The sequence below is a fragment of the Furipterus horrens genome, unplaced genomic scaffold, assembly GCF_987537825.1.
Source record: "Furipterus horrens unplaced genomic scaffold, mFurHor1.1.pri manual_scaffold_10, whole genome shotgun sequence".
Lineage (NCBI taxonomy): Eukaryota > Metazoa > Chordata > Mammalia > Chiroptera > Furipteridae > Furipterus > Furipterus horrens.
This window is the reverse complement of record NW_028327180.1, coordinates 71,679,037-71,700,073: the sequence shown is the minus strand read 5'-3', so window position 1 is coordinate 71,700,073 and position 21,037 is coordinate 71,679,037. Positions and strand designations below refer to the sequence as shown.

The 21,037-nt window shown below is 39.8% G+C and overlaps 1 protein-coding gene across 4 annotated transcripts in view; it reads left to right on the top strand.

Annotated features, from left to right (window-relative positions):
* Nucleotides 1-21,037, top strand: part of ARHGAP26 (Rho GTPase activating protein 26) — a 485,784-nt gene that overhangs the window by 128,015 nt on the left and 336,732 nt on the right. For all 4 annotated transcript variants that reach the window (XM_090288083.1, XM_090288084.1, XM_090288082.1 and 1 more), the window contains exons 8-10: nucleotides 3-132; nucleotides 3,951-4,051; nucleotides 9,324-9,418. In XM_090288083.1, coding sequence (XP_090144209.1) covers nucleotides 3-132; nucleotides 3,951-4,051; nucleotides 9,324-9,418 — 326 coding nt within the window. The remainder of the gene's footprint in view (nucleotides 1-2; nucleotides 133-3,950; nucleotides 4,052-9,323; nucleotides 9,419-21,037) is intronic.

Below are 21,037 nucleotides of genomic sequence, written 5' to 3'. Positions count from 1 at the left end.
AGACAAGAAATCGCTTTGAAGGCACCAGGTCAGAAGTGGAATCACTGATGAAAAAGATGAAGGAGAATCCCCTTGAACACAAGACCATCAGTCCCTACACCATGGAAGGGTACCTCTACGTTCAGGAGAAACGTGAGTGCCTGTGATGACCAGCAGCTGGGGTGTACTCGTGCCTTTTGCCCAGAAGGTGAAGGGTGTGTCCAGGGGTGTCTGGCCAGGTTTGGGTGAATGAGAGCACTTTTTATAGTTCAGTTTCCTAAGGAAAAGGTGGTGTCCACAAGTTTTGTCTACCTCCAAGGGACATGTTTTATTTCCTTTGTACCTGGGAATTCCCTTGGAAACCTGGAAGGTATTGAGGCTCTGTGATGGTTCTTCCTCCCTTGTGTCACTTGATTCTTTAGGTACCTGTCCCCTTAGTTTAGCTTTAGAACGATATCTTTGGCATAGAGGGTTGGGAGAGACCTTGCCTGGTAGACCTACTTGTCTGTCGGCACTCATATCCTTTGGTAGACTGAATATTAAGATATTTAGTGATTTTGTTTTCATTTGAGACTCATTTCAGCAAGGCCCAAACAATCATGACTTATGTCCTTTCCCTCTTCTCAACTCCTGTCACCCCAACACTTAAATTTTGTGAAAAGTAGAAACAAAAGCTCATTCCTGTAGTCAGGAAAAAGACTTGTCATTGCTTTGCTGGTGTGATATCAAGGAAAGAAATGCCAGATGCTGATGACACAGAGTTTTCAGTGATGAGTCTTAAATTCATGCACTAGGCCTGGGGAAAGGCTTTATGATTGATGAGGCTGTTCTGTTAGGGTGGCATTTCTAGGCTTAATGCATGCATTCAGTGCTAGGGAGAAAAGAAAGTAATTTTTTTCTTTAATGAATAGCTTTTCCCCTAGTCTACTCCTGCTTTCTTGGCTGGACATAATACTTCTCCCAGATTTTTGCTGGTTTTTTCCTTTTATATCCTTTTGTTGATTTTGGGTTAGACAAGTGTCTTCATTCCTGGGAGCTTTCTGATGGAGCAGAATTAGAACACTTGGTTTAAGTGATTATTCTATTTGATGATTACTAAAAATTTGCATGGGCTTAAAATTGTTCCCTGGTGACAGTGGGGGCAGTAGTGGCGTTGGAAGTGGGGGAATCAGTTGTGATGAGCTTTGTGCCCCTTATTCTAATAGGGGTGAGCTTGTTGAGGTTTGTAGGAAACATGCTACTTTAGTTCTGTGTTTCATATATACCTGATAGAAAGTGATAGCCAGTGAGAAGATCCCCCCCCAAGAGTTTAAGGTAAACTTGAAAATATAAATTCGTAGGACTATAAAAATACAGTTCAATGTTTGTTTATAATATTTAATTTATTTACATTTTTCACATACATACATAAAATCAGTATTGCTGTTTTGCAATCTTGCATTACATTCTACAATTTTATTCAAACATTTCATGTGCTCTTTCAACATTAATGTCTTGATTATCCCTGGAACCACGTTTTGATTCACTAACACAGTAGCCCAGAGTATATATCATTGGGATGCAGCCTTTTTTCTTTGAATGTTTTTCTACCTTATGATTTTGAAGTAATTTAAAACTTTTAAGAGGATTGCAAGAATACCATAAGGAACACCCATATGACCTTCACCCCGATGAACAAATTTTTACCATTTTTCCACAATTATATCATTCTCTTTCTCTACGGGTGTGTGTGTGTGTGTGTGTGTGTGTGTGCGCACTTCAAGTTATAGATATCCACACAATTTAATTTTTCCTGGACCATTTGAAAACAGGTTGCATATATCATTCTCTTTTGCTTCAATGTGTATTTTCTAAAAATAAGGATATTCTTTTATGTAACCATAGTTACCATATCCCGGAAATTTAACATTGATGAGATATTTAATATAAATGACATTGTCTATTCCAATTTTGTCAATTGTCCCAATAATACCCTTACAGAGCATTTTGTTTTCCTCCAGCACAGGATCTCATACTACGTTTAGTTGTCATGACTTTATTCTCCTTTAACTGGAACACTTCCTCAGCTTTTCTTTGTCTTTTATGACATTGCTATTTCAGAAGAATGTAGGCCAGTTATTTTATATAATTCTCTTGAGTGTGGGTTCATCTAATGTTTCCTCAATATTAGATTGAGATTATGTATCCCTGGTCATATCCTACATAAGTACCATTGTGTTCTCCTCTGTGTACCACATCTGGAGGCATAGGATGGCCATCTGCTCCTCAGTGGTGGTGTTAATTTTGATCACCCAGTCAATGTACTATCTGGTTTCTTCCCTGTACACTCGCCCTTTTCCCCATGTAACTAATTTAGCAGTCTGTTGGAAGATACCCTAAGACCACATAAATACCCTTTTCTCCTCCATAGACGCAGCATGCATTGAAAATTCTGCCTGAACTGATCTTTATTATGATGGTTGCAAAGTGGTGATTTCTCAGTTCTGCCACTCCCTCCACATTTATTGGTTGCCATTTAGTGTACTAAAAGTGACCTCCCTTTTTCTCCTCCCTCCCTCTTTCCTCCTGCCTTTACAATGCATCCACCCACCCACCCACCCACCCATCCATCCATCCATCCATGCACCTATTATTCACCCATCTGTCTTTCTATTGCCAGTATGGACTTATGGATTCCTATTTTATTCATAGGCTACATTCATTACTGTTTTTGTACTTTTAATCCTCACCCGAGGATATGTTCATTAATGAGAGAGAGAGAGAGAGATATCAGTTGCTTCCCATTTGCTCCCTGACTGGGGATCGAACCCATAACCTTTTGGTGTATAGGACAATGCTCCAAACAACTGAGCCACTCAGCCAGGGAATGTTCCTATTTGTTTTGATGCTCAAATTGTCCAAGATACAAGCACTTTTGAAATCTTTGTGTTGTGCTATCACTGGATATTTTTTTTCTTGAGGCCACAAAAGCTACATTAGAGTGTTGGTATTTTCATTTGTCTTTGATATTCTAATGTAGACACTTACTGTATTGCTTTTTAAGTTTACTAAGTAATATTCAATACTTGCAATGGGTAGTCATATCCTGAAAAATAATGATTAAATGTTTGCTAAATCTCTATTCATGTTGTTGTTGTTGTTATTATTATTATTATTATTTACCACTTCTACTATGTGATTCCTGTAAGCATCTAAGACTATTATTGATTGAGGTTCTTGTAGCTAAATAATGCCAATGATGCCTTTTTCCTCTAATAGTACTTTGTTGTTCAAAGTAAAGTAATTGGCCAAGCACTGGGTAAAATCAGAGAATTAGTCAGTTGTTGATTATAGGGCATCTCCCTCTTTCCTGAGGGGTGATTTTGAGGGACAGATTTCTTAGGTTACATTTGGGCATTTACAGTTATTTGTATTCTATAACTCTGCGATCTCTGAGTTTTCCTTGTCTGCTTCTCAGATCTTCCTAAGTTCTGCTAAAGTAAAAACAAAGGGCTTGGAAGTAGGTCAGAGTCCCTATATGTCTGTGTACACAGTCACAGAGCAGCTGTGTGGGAAGCATGAGGTCATTGCACCAGATGGGAGCAGTGACAAGCACTCGGAGGAGCCTTTCTGTGTTCTTTCCTCAGTCATCTTCCTCCTGTCAGGGGAGAGACAGGAAACTTCAAATGGAGATCGCTGATGGGAAAGTGAATTAATTTCTCCAGGGAACCTCTACTTCCCTTACGTTTTAAGACCCATTGCACGTAGCATTTAGTGGGAAAGTCTTCCTTGGTCCCTGGGGAAAGCCCTGGGTGGGCTCCATTTCTAGCCTGTGGGATCAGATTTCTGCCTGTTCCAGTCTAGCTGGTGTAGAGAATATGTTACCCCTAGAAACACTTAAGGGTAGGTGAGCATTGTGGTTTACAGGCTGTGTGTCTTCCCAGCATGCAATGGACATACATAGATGTTTTACGGGAAATATTACTTTGCAGGTCACTTTGGAACTTCTTGGGTGAAGCACTACTGTACATATCAGCGGGATTCCAAACAAATCACCATGGTACCATTTGACCAAAAGTCAGGAGGAAAGGGGGTAAGTTAATTTTTTAAATTTCATGCTTGATATGCTTGGCTAACAAATAATACTTATAATGCCTGTGTAAAATAATACCTCCAGTGTTTCACTTGAATTTCCTTAATTTTTATACAATAGTTCCAGGAGGTATAGTGCTCTAATAAGTAACTGAAACAAGATGATTATTCTTAGCTCTCAGTTATACTAGAAATTACAACTGAGAAAGATTACTGTATTTCACGTATATGTGGCATTAAGTGTATCAACTGTGTGTGGATGCTAGAAACTCTTGGGCAGCATCAGCCTGTGAAACTGACTCATGTCACTCTCCCTTGACACCCACAGGGCTGCCAGTTGGCAGTTTAGATGTTCCAGTTATCTATTGCTGTGTAACAGATCACCCCCAAATTTAGCAGCTCTTAAAAACAATACCAATCATTTTAGTATTTCTCACGGTTTCTGTGGGTCAGGAATTTGGTGAGCATTTGGTTGGGTGGTTTGGGCTCAGGGTTTTTCATGCTGGTCCAGTCAGATGGTGACTATAGCTGGAACTGTGAGGTCTGAAGCAGCTTGAGGCTGGTGAGAATAGCTTTCTTCCTTCCTCCGGATTTCCTTCTCTCTTCTTCTCTTCCCTCTTTCTCTGTAGTCTCAGGGTCTGTCTAGTTGGTCTCAGTATGTGAGCTAGTTTGAGCTTCCTTACAGCATGGTGGCTGCTGGGTAGCTAAATGCTTCAAGAGTAAGCATTCCATTTAATGAAAGCAGAGACTGCATTGCTTTTCCATGACCTACCCTTAGAAGTCATGTTACCTTACTTTTGTCCTGTTTGTTGAAACAGTCACAAAAGCCCACCCAGTTTCAGTGGGAGAGGATACAATGGGAGGAGTAGTATCAGAGTCACACTGTATGAAATGTGTGTGGGATGGAAGGTATTTTTGTGGCCATCTTTGGAAGAGTCAGGCTGCACCAGGGCCTGCAGATCACTGCTGTTGTGCTCCAAGGGTTCTCTTTTCCTCTGGGCATACTTGTAACACATACCAAAAAAAAAGAAAGAGGAAAAAACCCACGCAGGTTCAGCTGCCTGCTGCAACAAAAGCCAAACTCGTGAGGAAGGTGCTGGTGCAAACAGGAAGAGATTTTATTCAGGTGCTTCATGACCTGGGAGAATGATGAACTTCTGTCTCAAAGACCATCTCCCCTTCCTGCTTAAGCCCGAGGTTCTTATAGGAATAGGGAGGGGAGGGCCTTTTTCCTGATTGTCTTCTTAGCTTTTGGCACGTTGGGATCCTGTCCGTTCATCTTTCTAGCTTTCTGTGTTCTCAGGTCCTGTCCAATTTATCTTTCTAGCTTTTGGTGGACGCTGGCCCTATCCATTCATCTTTCTAGCTTTTGACAGGCTTAGTGTAAGAACCTCCCCGTGCCTCCAACTTGGCCAATGCGGAGACTCCTTGGTGCAACCACTGACTGACTGTGGTAACATACATAATCACTGCATGCATTTCCTTTTTAGGTGATCTATCTTTGCTCTCTGGCTGATGTTAATATCTTTTCTTCTTCTCCTCTTCCTTCTCCTCCTCCTCCTCCTCCTCCTCCTCTTCCTCCTCCTCCTCGTTCTAGGTTTCATTTTGATGGTCCTCTGGATTTGAGGACTGGTGTCTTTCATTAAGTTTAGATAATTCCCAATGATTATAACTTTGAATTTTTCTCCCTCCCCATTATTTCTGTCATCTCCTTCTGAAGATATTTATGTATTTTCAGTAAAAATATTTATATTTTTCATCTCTTTGAATCTTTGGACTACATTCTGATGTCTCTGGTTCTATCTTTTGTTCAAGTAATTTTTCAGCTGTGTCTGATCTGTTGCTAACTAGTCCTCTATCAGTGTTCCAACCCTGATCCTCTCTGTGGTGCATTTTTGTGCAACATGTTGGGTTGCAAGTGTCTGGCCATACAGTGTAGAGGCTCGGAGCACTGGCTTTGAAGTTAGACTGTCTGGGTCAATAATGTTAGATGCCGTTATCCTTACTGTTAGCTATTCTGCCATGCTGCCCCCTGGCTCTCTACTACTTCCTATTATTTCCTGGCTTTCTTTTTCTTAGACCACAACATAGGAGTTTATCAGCATCTTTATTCCTTCCCTGTATTAAAGAAAAACAAGGCAAAGCTCTTTTGTTTCTTGCTGGGGGTGGGGCTGACACATAAATAATCTCAAGAAAACAGACACGTGAAAATATTAAAACACAGAGATATTACAGAATTAGAAGGAATATTCTTTAAAAATCTATGTTAGTAGATGGCCCCTGGTGTTCGTGAATGGAAATAGAGTTAGGCCTGCCTTCCTTGGGTCGAGTCATAGTCCTTTTCCAAATCTTAGTCCTTCTAGAAATCAGCTTCACCAGATGGTTCTCTCACACAGTCTGTATTTTGGGGCTCTTTACCCTGTGCTTTCCTAAACCTTTAATGAAGAGCTCTCTTCACACTTGAAAATGAAGGGCAGAGACCAATTATGGTGCATATTTGGGCCTCCCCAGACTTTAGTGAGATAATACTGAACACCTCATTGAGTTGTTAAGAGGTTTATATGAATTAATGTATATAAACTTCTTGGGACAGAGCAGGGCACATAACGATCACTATCTTAGGAGCTTGACATTAAAATAATTTTCCTAATAGTAATTCCTGTATTTATATCACATCTTATATATTTCTAAGTCTTTTTATTGTCCTATATTATCCTGTTTGATTAAGTATTCCTCATTTAAAAAAGAGAAAATTTAGGTTCAGAGAGAAAAAATGATTTCTAAGGCCATACAACTAATGAGTGATTAGAGCCAGTACTCAGACCCTGATTCTGGGGTCTGCATTTCCTGATTCCAAGGCCTATAACGATAATGTATAATATATAACTAGTAATGTATTTAGTAACATATTATTACATATAATATATAAGTTAATATATATTTTATATTAATAATAATATATAACATATATAAAAATAAATAGCTTTCCAGGGTATGGCTCTGTTTCCTTAGCTTTAAGGTGGAAGAAATATGAAGACCGGCTATCTAGAGTTGATATCTTTTTAATTTATGGAGGGGGATCATGTGACGTCTTTGTATACATGTTTGTACAAAGATTTCCTAGGAGCTGGAGATAGTCTTAACATAGATTATAGGGTGTTTTCTCTTAACATGATTTTGTTTCATGCTTGCTCTCCCTCCACTGTCCCTTTCATTTGAATTATGTCCTTGAAAATTACCTACTTTTCTGTGAGCTTCAGGTCAAGAGATGTGGGCAGATGTAAAAGAGACTTCCCTGCATCCTAGTCTGAGATGAGGCATCTCTCTGCAGGAGGTCTGTGGCAGCCCGGAGCTGACCTGTCCCTTCCTTGCTTCAAACCTTCCATCGTTTCCCCACTGCTTTCCGGACACAGACCACAATCTGCATGAACTTGCTGCTGCTTCCCCCAAACCCTTTCTCGTTCCACTTTCCCTCTTGCTCTGGAGTTGTAGCCACACTAGCTTCCCTTCAGTTCCTCAGGGACACAACGACCCTGACAACAGGGCTTTCCTGCCTGCTCGTCTCCATCCCCACTGCTGTTCTCCTGGTCTTATCTCATGGATCGTTCAAGTCGCATCCCAAGAAAGTCTTTGCTGACCTTCCTGAGCAGGTCAGGTTCCCTTACTTTAAGCTTTTGTAGCACACCCTACCTTTTTTCCATAGTATTTGTCAGAGTTGTAACTTCGTTTATTTAAGTGATTATTATCTGTATCCCCACTTTTTTTAAACAGATCATCTTTATATATTTTTTTCTTGGTATGATAGGGTAATCCTTGGAACAGAATTTTATTTTATTTTTCTCACATATGTCAATATTTTATAGATTCCCCCATTCCCTCCCATTCACCAGGGACACTTCCAGATAAGCTTTCGAAGTAGAAGCTGGTCCTTGGTCATTGAATATGAAATATGTTTAGACATCCACATGGTCAGAATCCCATGTATTTGGGTGTTTACACTCATACTTTTACAGATTGTAGAAGGAGTGGTTCTCAATCTGAGAACTTAATCTTAGCTATTCAATAAAAAACAATAGATGTAAGGTTTGTGAATATAAACTGTCTCTTCCTAGGCCTTCTGTGTTTTGTGTTGATTCTGATATTAATGCCTGGTTAGTTTTACTATAAGCAGTCACATTTCCTATTATTTCAATAAACTAGGCAAGTTTGCTTATTTCCTCCTAGTTTAGAAAAAGAAAAGGTCGGAGAGGCAGGAGACACAGGAATGTTAACAAATTCCTGTGTAACAGAAAGAGAAGAAATTAGTACTATATGATAAAACTGTTGCATTTCATTTGTACAATGAGAATACTACTCAGGCACAAGGAGAAATAGATTCTTGGTTCCCATAACAACATGAATGAATTGCAAAAGAATTATGCTGAGTAAAAAAAATCAGACATAAAAGGGCATTCTGCTTCTATAAAGTTATAAAATATGCAAACTTACCTATAGTGACAGAAAGATTCAGTGTTTGATGGGTGGAGGGATGGGATTACAAAGGGACGGCAGGAATTTTTGGAGGCGATGGAAGTATTCACTGGTTTGATTGTGGTTATGATTTTATGCATGTATACAGATCTCAAAACTCAAAAATTCTACCTTTAAGTATGTGCAGTTTTAGTACACATTAGTTATACCACAATATATCTGTTAAAACATTTGTTGAGTACTTTTTTCTAAGACCTATTTAGACTCTGTGGCATAAGAGTGAACAAAAACAGACACAGCCCTTTTCCTCTGGGAGATTAGAGTCTAGTGAAGGAGAGACACGTTATTTGAAGCATCGTTCATATCCATGGAAAATGTCAGCTGTGATCCGTACTCTGAGGGAGGGAGAGGTACATGGTGCTGTGTGAACACGTGTGAGGGTACTTGACCTGGTGCAGGAAGACTTTCTTGAGAAGTGATGACTGAACCAAGATCTGAGAAGTTCTGAGTTGGGTGGAAACCTCAAGGTTGTTTTGTTTTGACTCATATGAAACTTACAACTTAAGCCTGTTTTAAACAATATCAACAAGAGTTCAGTGTAGCAGAGGTTGATCTGCAAGTACTTAACAACATTTGGCTCCAAGTAGAATATGGTTGACAAATTTTAGCTTCCTGATAAGGTCTATGATAAACCTTTTACCTCCTGTGGTCATGTGATCACACATGTTCATGTGGCATGTTTGTCCTGGAGAGGAACACAGCCCCCATTCTGGCCTCATCTTGATAGTCTGTGTTCCCAACAGGGAGAAGATGAGTTGGTCACCCTCAAATCCTGCACACGGCGGAAAACAGATTCTATTGAGAAGAGATTTTGCTTTGACGTAGAAGCAGTAGACAGGTGAGTAGTAGTCACGCTTTCCCCAGGAACAAACATTACTGAATTTGGATTTCTTATGTTTTCCATTCAGTCTAAACTTTCCGGTTTCCCCACTCTTTCCCTTCCTATCCCTTTACTAATATTCAGTTGGGGATAGACCACAGGCTTGTTGCTGATTTGTAAGGATCGCTCTTGCCTCCCCAGTCTTTTAGGTTCAGCACTGAGCTGCTGGTTGGTTGGTTTTGTTTTAGCGTGAGGGCTTCTTGTCTCAGGAATGTGCGTTATGGCTCAGGAGGTTGAATAGATTTTTAAATAAAACTGACTATTGAGTGTGATTGTATTGCTATTTGAGATTTTTTACTTTAAAAAATGTTTAATTTTTAAAATTCAATAAAATGATTCAAAACGAATTATGTAAAGAGAAGGGTGGAAGATCTTTTCCTCAATTAAAAAAAAAAAAAACCCGACAGTTTTTAGTTACAGCATTTCACCTGCCACTGTGTGTATGTGCACCCAGGAAAGACAGCAGCCCACTTGTGAAAGAGAGCTCTGTGTTGTAGTCCTCAAGATTTATAGAGTCTCATTAAGTTGTACCATTTCATGGTGTTAAGCTAATTTGATAACATTCTAATTCTTAGAGACACTTTACTTGGCAACAGGTTAATTCTTTCATTGAAAGCCACGTGTTCATCTTATTTGAGTTGTCTACTCCAGGTCAGCAGTGCTAGCATGAAGATCCTTACATCCCAGCATGATTCTCATATAATGCCACTTAATTTCTCCCCTTTAGTAAACAAAAAGTAAACAAAAAGGCCATGGCATTTTGTTAAGCCAGTACTTCTATCCTCCCTGGGGTGTTTACCTATGGCCACTTAACCCTAGCTCTAGGGGATCTGGATATTTAGTGCCACCTGGGTGTGCTCTTCTGTGTGTGGGCAGGTGTGGAATGCCTTTTTTTTTTTTTTTTTTTTTTTTTGCCACGATGTCTGTCTGCACTGTAGCTGCTAGAGACTGTTAGAGCTCCGATGCTGAGAGCATATCCTCTTGGCCTAAGTCAGAAGTTCATGGAAGATGGTGGCATAGGAGACCATGGCTCATCTCCTCACACAACCACATCAAAATTACAACTACCGTATAGAACAACTATCACTCAGAACCATCAGAAACTGAGTTACAACCAGACTGGTAGGAGGGGTGGAGACATGGAACAGACTGGTTCCACACCAACATGCGGTGAATAAAAATTTGGGAGGGATGTCTCAGGAGTGAGGAGTCCCAGCCCCATACCAGGCCCCCCAGCCCAGGGTTCCAGTTCCAGGAAGACAAGTACCCATAACTTCTGACTGCAAAATCCAACAGGGACTGAGTCAGTGGAAGAAATTTCTAGAGCCCCAAGCAGTTCCTGTTAAAGAACCCACTCAAAGACTTACTCAGACTCTCTCCCTCTGAGCTCTAGTACCAGGGTAGCAGCTTGAAAGGTACCAGTGACATACAGGGAGGAACTGAAGTGTCTGGAATCAAGGTGAGAGCTGGGGACAGCTTTCTCCCTGATAGAATGGTGGACAGCGGCCATTGTACCTTTTCTGAGCCCTCCCCTCATAGAGCCAGCAGGCAGGTGCCATATATGAAACTTCATTAACCTGGCTAACACTATTGGCCCTGTCCCAGAGACCCCCCGAGACTCCTTCCCCCCTAAATTATGGGCACACCCAAATTGTTAACCGTGACTTTTCCTCATGAATGGCTGGTCTTGACCCCTGCTTCACAATTTCCTAAATCCTATCAAACAAGCAACAGTTAGCCTCAGCAAGTCCCTAGCCCCCGTACCTCTTGTTAAGTGGACCCAGGCCTGGTAGTAGCAGCACCCAGCTTAGATTCACAGCTTGGCTTTTCCTGGGAATCTCCAAACTCAGCACAGGTAGCAGCCATCTCAGATGGCTTTATAGTTCCTGCAGTTTGGCCCTGGGTCGAACACAGGTGGGAGCTGACCTAGGCCTGCACCACTCAGGAAACTCCAGAGCCTGTGCAACCTGGGGACAGCTACAGACCAAAGTCAGAGCACCACCATCTTGCCCCTGCACAGTTGATCCTCCACAGAGGGTGGAGGTTAGTGGTAAGTGGTAATAGCTGGTCCTTGCAGCTAACTGGCCTGGGTGCATCCCTCCATTACCTGCCAGCAGCGACTAAGACCCAACTGCAAGAGGGCGGTGTACTCAGCCCACATGAAAGGTATACCTCGCATACCCAGCTTGGGGAGGCTGTGCCACTGGACTCTACAGGACACCTATTACATTAGGCCACACTACCAAGACAGGGAGTCATAGAAGCTCTACCTAATACATAGAAACAAACACAGGGAGGCTGCCAAAATGAGGAGACAAAGAAACGTGGCCCAGATGAAAGAACAGATCAAAACTCTGGAAAAAAAACTAAACAAAATGGAGATAAGCAATCCATCAGGTGCAGAGTTCAAAACACTGGTTATGAAGATGCTCAGGAATCTAGTGAGGACCTGAACAGCATAAAAAAAGATCCAGTCAGAAACAAAGACTACACTAATTGAAATAAAGAACAATTTAAAGGAAACAACAGCAGAGTGGATGAAGCCGAGAACCAGATCAATGATTTAAAACATAAGGGAGCAAAAAACAGCTAAACAGAACAACAAGAAGAAAAAAGAATCCAAAAAAAATGAACATAGTATAAGTAGCCTTTGGGACAACTTCAAGAGGTTCAACATTCACATCATAGGGATGCCAGAAGGAGAAGAGAAAGAGCAAGATACTGGAACTGTATTTGAAAGACTAATGAAAGGAAATGTCTGTAATTTGGTGAAGGAAATAGACATACAAGTCCAGGAAGCACAGAGAGTCCAAAACAAGATGGGTACAAAGATGCCCACTTTAATACACATCATAATTAAATGTCAAAGATTAAAGATAGAGGATCTTAAAAGCAGAAAGAGAAAGAAGTTAGTTACTTACAGGGGAGTTCCCATAAGACTGTCAGCTGATTTCTCAAAAGAAACTTTGCAGGCTAGAAGGGATTAGCAAGAAATATTCAAAGTCATGCAAAGCAGGGACCTACAGCCAAGATTGTTCTACCCAGCAAAGATATCATTTAGAATCAGAGGGCAGAAAAAGAGCTTCCCAGATAAGAAAAAACTAAAGGAGTTCATCATCATTAAACCATTATTATGTGAAATGTTAAAGGGACTTATTTAAGAAAAAGAAGATCAAAGCTATGAACAATAAAATGCCAATAAATGCATATGTATCAACAATTGAATCTAAAAAACAAAGTAAGCAAACAAGAACAGAGACAGAATAATGGATACAGGGAGCATTTTGATGGTTGTCAGTTGGGAGGAGGGTTTGGGGAAATGGGTGAAGACATGAAGGGATTAAGAAGTACAAATAGGTAGTTACAGAATAGCCATGGGATGTAAAGTACAGCATAGGAAGTGGTGGAGTAGCCAAGAATTTATATTCATGACCCATAGATGTGAACAATAGTGTGAGGATTGCCTAAAGGCGTGGGGGGTGCTGGGTGGAGGGGGGCAAAGTGAGAAAATTTGATACAACTATAACAATATAATATAATTTAAAAAAACGTTTATGGAAACTAACTATATCTCTTCAGCAGTTTAGTTCTTAACAACTTTGTCTAGTCAGGCAACCTGGATCTAAATTTTGACTTTGCTCAGTGGCCATGTGACTTTGGGCAAGCTACTTAATCTCTTGGGGCCTTGATTTCCTTATCTGGAAAATGAAGATAGTGATAGTACCTAGTTCCTAGAATTGTAAAGATTCAAGAAGAAAATGCATATAAAAATACTTGGCAGAGAGGCAGATAAATTCTCAACAATATTATAAGCTGTTATTTACTGTAATTAGCTCACTCTACATGTTTATAAGTCTTGATATTTCATAAGACTAGACTCTAAATGCAGATAAGTAAATATAATTTGTAAAGAAAAGGAAGTTCCCCAGTCTTGCACTGTGTTTGGAACATAAGAGGGGAAGGTAATGGAGGAGGGTTGTATGGGAGGATATGTTGAATTGGAGTAGCCATCGGGTATTACAAAAAGTGTGCTTCTAATTGAAATTACTTATTCTTGATTTTAAACAAAAATATCAGGATGCTCTAAGCTCTTATAGACATCTTTATTCTCCATTCTAAGCATAAAATTTAAGGGAATTTATATTGCTGGCCTCCATGAAACTGGTTAAGAAAATGTGTTTGTTTGGAAGTGGAGCCAGTTGTTTGAACGCTGATCAAATGTATAGTTTCTAGAGATGATTGTTTGCTCACATGGCTATTTGGACGAGGACATGCCTTGCATTGCAGCTCTCTGTTAGATAACAGATGCTTTCAGAAATGGAATTGTTTTCTGTTTTCTCCTTCAGATGTTTCCCCAGAAGTTACAGAGTGGCTTTTTAAGCAATCAATACTCACCGTGGTTCCTCCATCTAATTTCTACCCTGTTGACATTTCCCCCTTTACTATGCCCATTTAAAAGCTTTGCAAGTCTCAGTTATAAGCTGAGAGCAAATGTGTCACATTAGGCATACTCAGTGGGTTTAGGAAGTTGATTTCTTCTAAGTTGCTGTCTTTTCTTCCTTTGACATGAAATGAGGGGTTTCAGTCATGGTGTAGAATGAGGCTGCTAAATCTCCTCTTAATTATCAGGAAGTGGGTAGATAGTTCTTCTGTATTACTTGTATTTTTTATTTTCTATATAGTTTGGTGTTTTGACACCTTAAAAATCTTCTGGCCCTAGCTGGTGTGGTTCAGTGAATTGAGCGCCGGCATGCCAACCAAAGGGTCTCTGGTTTGATTCCCAGTCAGGGTACATGCCTGGGTTGTGGGCCAGGTCCCCAGTTGGGGATGTGCAAGAGGCAACCACACATTGATGTTTCTCTCCCTCTCTTTCTCCCTTCCTTCCCCTCTGTCTAAAAAAATAGATAAATAAAATCTTAAAAAAACAAAAATAAACCTTTCTGACTAGGGAGAGACTGCCCCTTCCAGGGCTAACCAATTCTAATAAATAGCAAAGGGCATTGGAAGTTTTATATTTTATATTGATTAATTGAATAAAGACTACATTTATCATTTTTTTCCTGAAAGTGCGTCAGTCTTTTTGGAGAGAGTTAAGTGTAAAGTTCCTGAGTAAAAAAGGGACTTCATGTATTGAGGGGACAACTTTGTAAATTATATAATTGCCTAACCACTATGCTGTACACCTGAAGCTAATATAAAATAATATTAAATGTCAACTGTAACTGAAAAAAAAAAAAAGAAAAAAAAAAAGAAAGGACTTCATCTAAAAACAGCATGTGAATTAGTGGTAGTAGTACGTGAATTGCAAATACTTTTCAGTGTCCATCTTCGGTCACTGTGAACGATTAACTCCACCATGCAGCATCTTATGGAAACCAATGAGCAAATGTAGGGCAACTATTTGTTTAAGCTAAAAAATCATGGTTGTAGCAGCCATCTCCCAACATCCTTGGATTTGTTTATTTTTAAGGAATTTCTCACAGATGTAAGTGACACATGGGCGTGTTTTCTTGAAGGGGCCACTAAACCACATGGAGAATAGCAGAAACAAAAGGTTTCTTTCTCAAGTGCTGAATCAATGTAGCCTCTTGAGGGGCAGTGTTTATACTTGGGGAAAGGAAAAGATGAGAATGCTTTATTTTTTCCAGGTCTAGCTGCCTCCAAACAGAAGTCTGTACATTTGAAGATATGTGGAGTGTTAAATGCCCCATGCCCAGCATTGGCCCTCTCCAGAGGAGGCGGCAAAGGACAACTTACTGGAGATGACAAGTGTAGTTCGTGCTAAGGGTGTAATGGGGACCAAGATAAGCATAGCTCTTGTCTTCATGGAACTTAACCTTTGAGTCTAGAATGCACACACATATACACATTCATGCAATTAAAGGCATTATTATAAAGATATAGTATGATGTTGAGTATTGCAGCAAGTGTGGAGAACTAGAATACTATGGGGAAAATGTAACAAACATTTTCATTCTTACAGAGAGTGATGTCATGACTGGAATACCCTGCATTCATTTCCTTGTCTCCTCTCCTCCCTTCCTCCCTTTCTCATTCATTTGGCATAACTATATGCCCGAGACTGTACTGACAGTGAAGATAATAAAGTTTAATGAAGCACTATAAGTCTGTTGGACTTTCCTTCTTAAAAATCATCATCTGATTTTCTTTCAAACCAAATCTGAAGTCCTCCTTTTGCAAGCTTTCAGCTAGAGAGCGCTTCCCTCTGGACCAATCCCAATGAGCATGTCACCCCACTATCCCCCCCATCCCTGACTTCCCACCGTGTCCTGTATGTTTGCACAGTATATGAGCTTTTCTTTGTGTTGGTTGGCTGGAGTTTAATTAGGCATGTTTTATATATCTCTGTTCATTTCTAAATATCTGTGTCAGGTAATTAGCTCCCAGAGGCAAAATAACATCATGTTATGCAGCTTTTACTAGAGTACTGTGTGCATGTGGCTGTTCAATTTTTTTTTTTTTTCTAATGGAAGTGCAATTTTTGAGTTACTCTATTTTTCCTTTGGGAACTTTGGTGAACTATTGTGGAAGAGACTGTAAGAGCTTAATCTTGTTAGTTGCTTTTTAAACTAAAACTTCAGCAAGTACACACATGATCTGCATGTCTGTATAGGTAGGACAAAAAAAAAAAAAAAAAAAAAAAAAAACCAGGAAAATGGAAGGTTGGTTAAAAGTAAGATAGTGGAGGCTGGAAAGACTTACGGAAGATCTGAAAAATCTATTCAAACCCTCTAATATGTCACCACCTTTATTTCAAGTATGTTTTTATAACAGGCTGCACGATACAGGTAAAAGATTGAAGCAGCCCTAAGTCATGTGAGTTTGGGCAGGTGGTTTAACCACATCTGTAGGAGGGGGCTCATCATACCTACTTTGCTGGATTCTTTTGAAGATGGAACGCATTAATATTTATCCCTGATGCAGTCCTGTGCTAGAAAAGGTTGTGCTTTTGAATATTTTTCCTCTCCCCTCACACCTGGGATTTCATTATTCTTATGGTGAGCCTTAGCTTTGGTGGTTCTATCTTTGAGCCCTTTTTACCCATCCTGATGGTGTTCCTTTTCCTATAGTGTCATAAATTTTCCAGTCACCTATAAGCTGTGAGTGAATACAAGTGCATGAAATGTATATGTGCAAAGGGGTTACTACAGGAAGATTCCATTTTCAAAGTATATAGGTGATAACCTGTTATTTATACATACTGTATTTTTTGCACTATAAGATGCACCTGATCATAAGACGCACTTAGATTTAGAGGAGGAAAACAACAACAAAAATATTCTGAACCAAATGGTGTACTAAAATATAACAATAATATTTCAGCCATGTAGAGTGAACAGCAGTCAATAGCAGTATTAAGAACCATCATCACTGTCATTAACAAATGAGGAGAGGCTTTAAGGTTCAAGTACTCTTCTAGTTTTCTGGGAACCCCAAGAACTCATCAACGCTAGTGTCAGAATTTATGAAGCTCAGTTGCTCACAATCACTGATATCACTTTCTTCACTATCTTCATACTGACCAAACGCCCTGAGATTCAGCAGTAAAGTGGGAAGGTGTCCCCAGGGGTTTTGCGTGGGCCCACCGCTTCCTCTTCTAACAGCTGTCGCCACCACTGACAGGTCAGGTAATATACATCATGGACTGTGAGCAATATTTGCTCCATAAGATGCACAGACATTTCCCCCCCACTTTTGGTGGAAAAAAAGTGCGTCTTATGGAGTGTAAAATATGGTATATATATATATCCTGCATTAGATAAAAAATTGATGACCTAAAAAGGAAATTATACCAATTTTAAAGTTAAAATAATACGATTACTTCCAGTTTGGTATGTGGTGTGCGTGCGTGCACTTGTTTGTGTGTGTCTCTGTGAGATTGTGTGAGTGTAAGATTGTATTTTTCAAAAAGTAACATCTTATGTAACAGACTGTTTCAGTGTTCAACCTCTAGATGGCAGTTTTGTATATGTAATAGTAACGGAAGCTGTCCAGTTGAAAATGAGCTGTCCTTGATGCATTGACAGGAGTCAGTGTGTGTGTGTGTATGTGTAATTCTGTAGAATAAATCATCATGTGAATATTACTCCTTAAGGGAAAGGTATTCTAAATGACTCATTCTTCTCTAGAAATTTCTTCCTCCCACCCTTTTATGATGGATCATTTCATACCCACTTTCTTGCAAAAGCAAGCATGCACAGTGAATCTAGCCTCTGTGTAAACATTACATTTTACCTTGCTTTCTGAAGTGTCAGGCTCTTGGCTTCAGGGACTGCGTATTTGAGGATGGCGAAGAAAATAGTGGGATGATTTCGGCTGCCCTGTGTGTGCTGAGAACCAGGCAGTCCTACTTGCCCTCATCGTGCAGTGCACCTTTATCTTTTGCAACAGATGAATCCATTTTTCCTGGTTTCAAACTTCCCCTCGCCTCCCCTTCTCACCCCTTGTTTGAAATAATATTTGATTTTGCCTTCCTGCTGGTTGGATTAGAGCACTGGTCTCAATGCCAATGGCATTTCAGAGAGGAAATGGCTTTTTCCTTCCTCAGAGGGTGTTATACTCCTCTGACTTCCATGATTTGGGTGGGGGTAGAGCAGGCGGAAATATTGTACTTTCTGGATTGCTTTTTGGCCGTTCTTTAAAATAATCTACTTGAGAAGTTGTTGGAATTTTTAGAATTCATGTAGTTTGAACTTGTCATTGAGATTTTTCTTGTTTTGGATTAATTAGAAAGTATTTGCTGTTTGATTCTAGTTTAAGTATGGGATGTGGTGGTTAATGGGCTGTGATATGAAATGAGTCAACCTTATTTGCTTTCTTTAGTCTGCATAGTGAAATTGGGTTTATGGATATACCAGTTTTTTTTTCTAATTTCTACATATAAAATATTTTTTAAAAATCTACAGCAAAATTTTTCTGCTACATAAATCTGGAGAGGAGACAATTCAATTAGTAAGTTCTACTTATGTACATTTCTATTGATTATAAGATAGAATAGTAATAATAAAGATATATTCATAAATGAACTAGGAGATTTCTTGAATTAGAATATTTTTTCATTGTTTGTGATGAACAGTAGTAACAAGTGCTTGCATTTTTTCTGAGTCTTACTCGTTCCAGCAATTAATGTTTTCTCCTGCTGTTTCTCCTGGTACGCTGTGTTAAAATTCGCTTACTCCTGTGTGCCCAGTGCCTAGCCTTATAGCTGGCATGTAATAGGCACTCAGTCAACATCTGTTACATTTAGAAACCGTGCAACTTAATGTGCCAAAGATTTCTTTGTCTGAGCTTCCTGATATTTTGTGACTTCAGTCTCCTTTAAAATAAAAATGTAGAAATTATCTGGACATATTTACTTTATAGACTGTTATTATTGCTGTGGTACTAATTATTTTGGGACCTTTTCTCCCAAGAGGTCAGTGCTGTAGGCTGTAATAGGTTATGATGCACTCATTCATTAGGATCAGATCCTTTCTAAGTAATGAATGGAAGCCTGCTTCTGTTCTAAAACCTTCTTAAGGGGGTGTGTGTGTGTGTGTGTGTGTGTGTGTGTATGAAGAGACAGACAGACAGACAGACAGGGACAGATAAATAGGGAAAGAGATAGGTAAAGGGAGGGGTACATTTGGGGACTTCTTCCTCCTAAGGAGCTGGGGACCTGACCCTGGATCTCAGGATATACACAGCATGCACATGGGGGCAGTACAGCATTGTGGTTAAGGTGTGGGCTTTGCCTTTAAAGTCAGGCAGACTGGGTTCAAGCTGAGGCTTTCCCACCTACTAGCAGTGTGACATTGTGCAAGTAATTTCTGAATATCAGTTTTTTTTCAAAGAGGTATAGTGATAGTACCTACTTCATACAGTTATTCTGAGGAATAAATGATAATCTATATAAATGTAAAGTCCTTAGCACATTTCTTGGCCCATTATAAACACTCAGTAAATCTTAGCCACAGTTTGTGGGCCACCAGTTTGCAATTTCAGGTTTCTCTCACTTTCTATCTTGCTCTCACCAGGATCTCATCCAGCTTCTCATGGCATATTATATGTTCTTCTTATGCACAGGAATCTGTAATTGAAGGGACTTTTAATAGTTCATTATCTCAGAGCATGCATAGTTTGTGCAGATTTATAACTTTTAACCTCCAAATAGTAGATTAATGTTTTTCATCAATGATGACACTGGATCTTGAGTGTTGAGAAAAATAGGAAAGTAGCCCAAGTTCTTTCTCTGTTGAAGAACTGGAGATACTTTGCTGTGTTTGACTTTGAGGTTAACTGAGAACACAGACTTGCGTCATTATTGGTCCTATAGCATGAGATGACTTTATAACACTCTGTGATAACCTGGAGTGGAGCTCAGTTCGAGAGAGGCAGAGACAGACACAAGCACAAGAAGTTGCAAACTGGTGGTCCACAGACGTGTTTGGATTGGCTTGAGTAGTGTTTGAGGCAACATTTTAAAATTGAAAAAAATCCATAAATACTGATCTTGCCTTCCCAAGTAGCAGCTATTGGTATAGCTGAATGATGGCTTCAGTCTTTACCATTATGACAAGTGACAGCTGTCACTTTGCCTTGTACTGTTGTTATTCTGATAGAGGGGAAATACTCTTTTGTTCCCATGTCTATCAAAAAGTAAAAGCACAAATGAAAAACAAAAAGCTATATGTTTTAATGAAAATAAGACCAAACCTATTTTTGTTGAGACTGCAAAGAATTTCTTAACCATTTTCTACTTACTTGGCTTACCTGCCTGGTCTCTATTTGAGCCTGCAATCTCTTAGACAGACACAGAAGAGATGTCATTCTCCAAGTTTATTCTGCCTGACTTTGGCCGTATTTTGTATAAATGAGTATCTACCATATGTTCATGAAAATGAAGATTTACTGAACCTTGAACTTGGACCCTTGTAACTGTCCAGGAGCTGTTAGAAATCAGTTTTCCAGTAGTACTTTAGAAGCAAAGGACCACTTTCTCCCCCTGGCACTTGAACAGTCCTTTTACCTGCAGAGGGCAGGCCTGTTCTTCAGGCTTTCATCATTTCCTTCTGTCTTGCTGTATAAACATGGTAGGCAGGTTTCAAACACAGGCTGTGAGAACATGTGGTTCTGTGGGTGCCACAGTCCTGCTTCTACTCTGAACTTGACCCTTAAATGTACCGTAGTGTGGATGGAAGCTGGGAACAAACTCTTGCCAACAGAAGATTTATAATCTTATGAATGAGTAAACCCTAGCTTTTTGGAGGTTTATTTAGAAAGAACAGTACTGTTAGATTCTGAGTGTGTTTGTTTCAGTGGGGTGGAGTTAGTAATAGCATTTCCTTGTCCAGTAGGAAATGGGTAAATTGCCAAGCCACTGAGATCACTATTGTTGACTCAGATTCAGGAATAAGATTAGAGTAGGAAAGCTGTCGAGTAACCCTGGAGTCAGGACTGGTTGTGATTCTGCTTGTTCTTGGCTGATGAGAAGGCTCTGAGCTGACATCAGTTGTCCCAGCTCCTAGATGTGTTGCTAAATGATGAATGGCTTTCTGTGGGCTGTTTTCGGAGGAG